The sequence below is a fragment of the Cynara cardunculus genome (genome assembly GCF_001531365.2).
Source record: "Cynara cardunculus var. scolymus isolate 2C chromosome LG 12, CcrdV1, whole genome shotgun sequence".
Classification (NCBI taxonomy): domain Eukaryota; kingdom Viridiplantae; phylum Streptophyta; class Magnoliopsida; order Asterales; family Asteraceae; genus Cynara; species Cynara cardunculus.
The window spans coordinates 2,784,391-2,792,834 of record NC_037539.1 but is presented as its reverse complement, the minus strand read 5'-3'; the positions used below and the strand labels follow the sequence as shown (position 1 = coordinate 2,792,834).

Here is an 8,444-nt window from a genome sequence, read left to right as displayed (position 1 = left end):
TGGGAAATGCTTCCTGACAGATTTGACATACCAAGATTTATACTTTATGTATTCCTTGAATCAACCCTCATGCACTACAAAAATAGGAGTATTTGAGACGAAAAAATCCATGGTTGATCCGTCGCTAAAGGCTAATCTGTCGCTTATCCGTCGCTTATCCGTCGCTAATTGTCCGTCAGTCAAAAGTTCGTAGGTAACGCTATCAGCGACGGATTAGCCATGGATGTTTTGTGCGACGGAAAAGTTTGACGAATTTGCGACGGAGAAGTTTCAGCGACGGATTAGCGACATAATTCTTGTAGCGATGGATTAGCGAGAGAAATCTTTCAGTGATGGATTAGCAAGGGACCAGGAACTTTTAGCTATGGATTTTACGTCGCTAATCTGTAGCTAATTTTTAATAATTCAAAAATAAATAATTTATAATTACATAATTTATATATTTATTTATACAAAATCAGACCATAAAATTACAAACTAAAACTGTCAACAAACTAAAACTAACTGATTCATACGATTTAAAATACCCAATTCATACAATTTAAAATATCAAATTCATACAATCTAACTACCGAAAGGTGGGGGAGATGGTGAAAGTGGGAAAACGTATCCTGACTGCTGCATAACGTAGCAAAATGCTCTGATAATGCGATCTGACTGCTGCAAAGCTGCTGCCCTTACCAGGCATGAGGCTATCTCTACTACCATGAAGGCATCTACCATGCTCTAGGCGTGAAATCTCCTGAGAAAACAAACATTAAATTCTATTATGAAAAAAGATAATTACAAGTCACCATTATATGTATAATTGTGAAATAAGCATACAGAACAATGATCAAACAACGTTGATTCACCTTCGTCATTTAAATCATCATCTGTCTTAAAATTTGGTTCGTCACCACTATCTTCATTTCCCGGCATATCGTTGATATCATCGTCCGATCAGTCGCCACCTTCATCTTCATTAATATTATGGAGTACGTTTACCTCCCCCATGGCAATACAAACATTATCAAGCTCGTTTCCCAATGCAAGCGTTGTATGAGTTACCCTTTCATTGATTTGAAAGAATTGTTCTCCATCCGTATAATCATTGTCTTCAACATCGTTAATTATATCGGACACTTCATATATGTCACGAGCCTTTGTCTTAACAACCATCCACCAATCATTCAAATCTTTTTGTCATTGAAGGATATGAATTATAGTAGACTTGTTCTGCATGTGATGCTAGGACGAATGAGTTGTCGGGTCTAAGTCTAGACTTATATTTGATATCTAGCAAACTGTGTTTAGGGTCATCTCTAACCCCCGAGGCAGTGTGAAATGATGTGAATTTGAACACCACAACTTCCTGTCATACTAGCCCATAATAATGCACCTATATAATATCATCCAACAATACATAGAAGTCAAACTCACACTCATCATAGCAGGGCCCCCCTGACACAAATACCACTACTATGGGTAGCTTGACCAGATCCATAGGTTACCATATGGAACTTGTAATCATTAACAAAGTTTCGCTGACGTGTACATGTATATAACACACACTTTATCTAGATTCATATATACACATACATTTAAATATATATACAACATATATACATCATTTGATACATGTATCTTATAAACAATAAATACATAGTTCCATTCGTGGTTAGCAACTAACACACATATATACACATCGTGTATACATATGTATATAACACGGACATACGAGTATATATACATATAACATATACACATGTATACATATGACACATACACATTTGTACATATAACACACATATTATCTAGACATTCGTATATATATATATATATACACACACACTCACACACATTTATATATATATATATATATATGTATATGTGTGTGTGTGTGTGTGTATACATCATCCAATACATGTATCTTCAACAATATAAACATATATCTAATTATCACGGTTGGAAACTAACAGACATATATACACATCATATATACATATAACACATACCCATATATACATATGACACCTACACATACACATGTGTACATATAACACACAAAAAATGAAAAAAATAAGATATTTATGAAAATGATGAAGGTTCGTTTATTACAATTTAAATATTCATAAAAGATGATCAAAGTTCATTAATTATGATTAACACTTATATTAGGAAACGGCTAATGTATTTATGAAACCAGAAATTCRTTAGACTAGATAGATGATTGAGATTCGTATCTACRGTTTGTAACATTTCCATTTTTTGTATTTAATTTGTTTCTCTATGTACCCTATATATATAGGAAGGATCATGCGAGAAATTAATTAATTTGCGAGAAGGCGAGAAATTTCAGTATCATATATRATTACACTCTTTTTGGGTGTGTTTTATCATATATAATCAAGCGTCTAYGTRTAGTTAATGCAACATGTGTTAAATCATATCRATATCACACTCCTTAATTATCAAATTCATTAATTATCTTATATACTTTGTTTAAACTTCCTTAATTAGCTTATTCGCTTTCTGATTCCACCTATATATGAACTTTGATAGCTCTTTTTGGAACAACCAATGTTCATATATGAAACAATATTATGAACTTTAAACAAAAATCATTGTGTTACTTATCAACTTTCTGGTGAACAACCAATGTTCATACATAAAACAATGATTTTACTTATCAACTTTCCGTCGGAAGCTAAGACTTTACTACAAATTTTATTTTTATTCCTAGAACTCGAAAATGAGGATGATATAATTAATTTATACAAAACATTCGATGATCAGTTTTTAAATAAGCTTTGATTAATAAACACGATTGATAACGTGGAGTTCCAACTTGATGAACACGATGATAGTGTTGAGATCAAGCTATAGAAACAGGTGTCCATTTCGTTTGCCATATGTAGATATTCATCATAAGAATGAATTTAATTTGTATTTAAATTATATATAAATAAATAACTATAAAAGTATAAATCGTAAATATTAAAAATATTTTCACATTATATATAATATATAATAATATAATTAAGTCAAAAACTATTCAATATTGGACTCATTTCGAATGTATTAACGAAACGATTATAATGGTGTAACTTGTTAAAATAAAAATGTAATTTTTAAACATGTTTTAATTGATATACGATTATGTATGTTAATTTGATAAAGATTTAAAATGAAATATTTAAAAGTAAAGGACGGAAATTGAATTAATTAATTAATTATAGGGGTATAAAATGTAAATTTAAAACTATAATTTTTTAAAAATCGGTTGTGAGAGGGTGAGTGTATGTGAGAATGGGAGGGAGTGAAAAAGTGAGTATAAAGAGTATTTTGGTCATTTAGTATTTTAAAACTTTAAGACTTTTGCTAAATTTGCTTAATAAGATAGTATAGATAATAAATTCATTGTGGGTAAAACATCACGTTTATGTAGTTTTATTAATGATTATTATAATTACCACTTTACTTTATTTAAAACTTCAATGGTGGAATTATGAAACACCGGCCAAATCATATTTTCTGTGATAATCCATCTTATTTTTCTTGTCTTCTGTCGCTGGGCCATTGAATCATTTAGACCAAAAAACCATTTTCCTCCTTGATCAGTGATGGGACTGGTTTTTGCCTATCCCTTACAGATCTTTTGCTAATCAATGACGGATAGGACAAAAACTGTTTCTCTCGTAGATCCCTCCTATATTAAAGTAAAAACACTAAAAACAAAGATGTCATCATTTGTGGAGGAAAAAGCGGTCCATGAGGAGGAACCGATTGATGCTAGGTGGCATTCTACCGCTCCTTCCCAATGGGGATGAACAGTTCAGAACCAATTTGTCAGCTTTCATAAACCACTAAAAGAGTATTCGTGCAATGCAGCGACACATATTTTGGTTTTAATGTTCTATTTTATTATTTGTCTCTGTCGATGTTATGATACGATTTTATGTGTTTTTAAGAAATCAATAATGATTTTATTTTTGAATAAAATATAATCTTGAAGATATCATGAAAAATTGAAAAAAAATATATATATCAATGTTAATATCAAATCAACTATTTAAAAATTCTCATTTTTTATGTAATTTCTTTAATTTATATTTTTTTTAAGTTTAATAACGAAATAATTTATTTTTGGTTTAATAATATAATATTTTATAATAATAATAATTAAGTATTCTGTTAGAACTCAATGATTATCCTAATTATATTTAGATTTTTTATATTTAAAATTTATGTTTATCATGTATTTGATTATGTTTATCTGCAGTTAGTTACACAAATTCAGGTATAGAGCTTTAATAAATGTACTTATGCAGAATCTACTTGCAATCTTGAGTTTTAAGTAATATGCATTAATACACAATACTTTACGCATAAAAAATAATTTTTAATAGTTTTATCACACTACAAGATTAAAGGATTTTAGAGAAGGTTTTGTTTTGAGCTTAAAAGTATTAAAAGCTTCTCTAAAGGTTTTAGAGAAGCTTTTCAATTCCGTCACAATGCTTTTCTATATAACGGTAGGTAAAGGTTTTAGGGAGAGTTTTCGGAGGGTGCGCTTTTGTTAGCTTTTAGAGACGCTTTTTTGGGGGCTTTAGATACACTTTCAAAACTTTTCTAAATGTGAGTCAACTTTTTTCAAAAAGCTTCTCTAAAAGTATTTATTAGTGACGTTTTTCAAGTATTTGTGACGGTTTAGAAACGTCTCTAAAAAATACTTTCAGAGAAGGTTTACAAAAAAACTTCTCTAAAAGTATTTATTAGTGACNAAAATTATTTTTTTTATAATTTAATTTAATTTTAATAATAAAATAATTTATGTTTGGTTTATAAAGATAATAATTAAGTATTCTGTTAGAACTCAATAATTATCCTAATTATATTTTAGATTTTTTATATTTAAAATGACATGTTTATCATGTATTTGATTATGTTTATCTACAGTTAGCCACACGAATTCATATATGAGTTAGTTACTTACGCAGAATCTACTTGTAATATTGAGTTTTAAGTAATATGCATTAATAAACAGTACTTTACACATAAAAAATTGGTTTTTAAGAATTTTTGTCAAATGCTTTATAATATAGTATAGATATGATGTTAGCAATAAAAATCATCCTAAATTAAATGTATGTAGGGTTAGGTATTAAAAATAAGATAAGGGTTACGAATGTAACAACATTCATGCCCGATCTTGATAAACATTAATTGCCTTTAATGAAATTAATTGCTGAGTAGCTACTAAGCATTTTTTATACATGTCATCACTGCACCTGCCAGAGATACAAGGTGGGTAAGCTTGTCTTAATATCATTAAATGGAAATGGGTTCTGGATCCAGCTTCTTTAATTTGAGTGCTTGGATTATGTGGACTTTTTTTTGGGAATGTTAGAAAATATAAATATACATTTGTATTGTATAAATGTTGCGTTATATTGTCTAAATGTTATAATATTCACATGATTTGAATTGGTGTGTTAGAATTTTACATATGAATATCGTAACTTTGTTAATTTATGAAAAGATGTTTGTTTTCGTTAAAACCCAACCATGCATAAAAGGACGCGTTTGCATTTAAACCCTACAAATAATTTGAGAATGGATAAATCAAATGTTTCATGGATTATCCATGATTAATTACAAATTCTGAATAATGAAATTGTTTAATGACTAATGTCGTGATAGATATTTATCATGCAAAGCATTCATAATGTAAATATATGATAAAAAAAATACATTGTATTTGTGAGATTGAATGGAACTCAGTTAAGTTACTTTCCAAAAAAGCCTCTTGAGGAGAGAAGTGAATGACTAAGTCCGAGCATATATCAAAGAGAAAGTGTCGTAGTCTAATCAGTGTGAAACTCCAATAATATGAACGAGCATGATATTCATGATTATTTATGGTTATTTAATCATAAAATAATACATAAAATAGTTAGGAGACATTTACCTAAAAATCTTATCAGCAAAAGTCACCACCTTACCTTACCTTAACGGATAACACTATTGGCCATAAAAGTGGTTGTTGGTAAGCATATATATATACCCGGTAAATGTTTACCGGATAAAAATCATTACCCTCCTTTAACGAATAAAACTCTTGATCTTTATTTTTTTCTTTTAACAGATAAGATTATTAATGTTTGTTAAGGGAAAAAGTAATTAACGAAATTTAATAAACGGCCTTTAATTACTTTCCCTATCCACAAAATATTTTGTGGCCTCCACTCCCATTCCCTGCATTTGAAGGCATTATATATTTATGAAGGCTTACATTAACGCTGGAACAATCTTATCCATGCACTAATTAATAAAGCACATGCTAGCTGGAAGAATAAATTAACCTGTAAGCTTATCATGACATGTGAAATATCAATGATGTAACTATATATACTGAATGTAAATTAAATGCAACATTTTTAAATATTGCAACTAGTAAACATCAATAAAATTTAATCTCACTCGTAGATCATCCTCTCTTTTCGTTTTTAACTTTTTAAATATCTAACCGTCTTATTCTCAACTGCAATCGTCTTATCCTCAACCGTTGATTGTTTAATTGTATGGTGTATAGCAGATGAAGTTGCATTAGTTGCAACATTTAAGAGGATTGCATTTGAAAAGATCTCTCTCGTGCTCTCTCTCTCTCTCTCTCTCTCTCTCTCTATATATATATATATATATATAATATTTCTATACAGTGTTAGACTTCCGGTGAGAATGAGAGTAATGTGAGAAACTTAAGAAGAGATATCCACCTTAAGATGTACATTAGGATGAGATGTACCGAATCAATCCCCTATCAAACATGATGTATGAATAGGTTTGAGATTAAAGGTGATCAAGGGTTCAAATCCCTTCTTACGTTTCTCATCTTGACTCCTTCCCACACGAATTCTTCGCCTTTCTATATAAAGTCCAAAGTTTCTTATGTATTTGCACATTAATTCGATCAAATTTATCAGCTCTATCTCTTGAACAAACAAGTCGTTTATTAGTCTCTTAAACAATCAAGAGAGAAATGGCTGTAACCGGAAAGCTGATCATGCACCAAGATATCAGTTCACGTGGAGACTTATTTCATGATCTCCTTAGGCATAGACCAAACGACATCGCTACCATTTCTCCTGATAAGCTTCATGGCTGTGATATCCTTGAGGGTGAACGAGGAGCGGTTGGCTCCGTCATCTGCTGGGACTATACCCAAGGTAACTACATAATCCTAGCTTCTTTTAATTCTTCCATCATCTCTTGTTCAATCATAGCTAGCTTCTCTATTCTATTAATTCTCCATTAACTGCTGCAAGTAGGATTCAAATTATATATATCACAGATAAATTAATAAACTATTATAAACTGAACATGATCAAATCTCCTTCAATTTTGCATGGAAAGATGGAGAAAAGAAATCCACAAAGGAGATAATTGAAGAAGTTGACGAGACAAACCATATGATAGTGTTTAAGGTAATTGAAGGAGATCTTCTGGGAGACTTATACAAGTCTTTCAAGATCATATTTCATGTTGAACCAAAAGGTGATGGACAGTTGGCTATTTGGACCCTTGAGTTTGAAAAGCTGAATACAAGTGTACCTTATCCAACTTCTTTCATGGACTATCTATTGCATCTTACCATAGACATGGATGCCCATAACGTACAGCAGCCAATAGATGAATAATCTGCAAATTCTGGTTGAAAACATGGGATCAAGAGGGATCAAAGTTCCGGCATTTAGCCGATTAAATAAGATAAACGAATTAAAGCAACTTGAAGAATAACCGGTTGTAGCTATATATATATGGCTACTTGGAAACATATGTATTTCGATTACCCGCAGGGTTTGTCGTTGTTTCATTGTTTGTATCTGAAGTGTTCTTAGTGATTGTATGGTCGTATGAAGTTTGTGAATCTTTACATTCCCATGAGCTGGTCTTGTTTATGTGTACTATTATGTTTAAATTCATTATGGTGGCCATTTGAAATGTGGCATGGTTGGTTTATTTCGTTTCTTTGTTCATTATATGTATTTTAAATGGTCTACTAATTTTATATATGCATGCATATATAAGCCACTGTTAACGATGGTGATCGCAAATTAAGGCAGCTATCAGTTTGTAGCATCATGGGTAACGAGGCCTCAGTCATTCTCTCTCTCTCTCTCTCTCTCACACACACACACACACACACATATATATATATATATAGAGAGAGAGAGAGAGAGAGGCGGGTTAGATTACAAACCGACTGATTCGTGAAAACTATGCAAACCACTCTCGACCAATAGGAAATTTCCGTTTTTTATTCTTTAATTTTAATAAGTAAAGATATAATTGTCATTTTAGTATACTAGAAACGTACTCGCGCAATGCAGCGAGATACATCGTGATTTTAATATTTCATTTTATTCTTTATCTCAGTCGATGTTATAATATGACTTTAT

The 8,444-nt window shown here is 30.7% G+C and overlaps 1 protein-coding gene across 1 annotated transcript; it reads left to right on the top strand.

Annotated features, from left to right (window-relative positions):
* The first annotated feature begins 6,923 nt into the window (after nt 1-6,923).
* LOC112522972 (kirola-like) lies at nt 6,924-8,004 on the top strand. Its single transcript, XM_025132349.1, has 2 exons — nt 6,924-7,211; nt 7,399-8,004. Exons 1-2 carry the CDS (start codon nt 7,025-7,027, stop codon nt 7,680-7,682), a joined length of 471 nt encoding a protein of 156 aa, XP_024988117.1. The 5' UTR covers nt 6,924-7,024; the 3' UTR covers nt 7,683-8,004.
* Nucleotides 8,005-8,444: the final 440 nt, after the last annotated feature.

Bases quoted from the DNA above. Each gene is read 5' to 3' on its own strand.
- LOC112522972 (XM_025132349.1), top strand. From the start codon at position 7,025: ATGGCTGTAACCGGAAAGCTGATCATGCACCAAGATATCAGTTCACGT. The intron at 7,212-7,398 runs GTAACTACATAA...TTGCATGGAAAG, and splicing joins CTGCTGGGACTATACCCAAG to ATGGAGAAAAGAAATCCACA.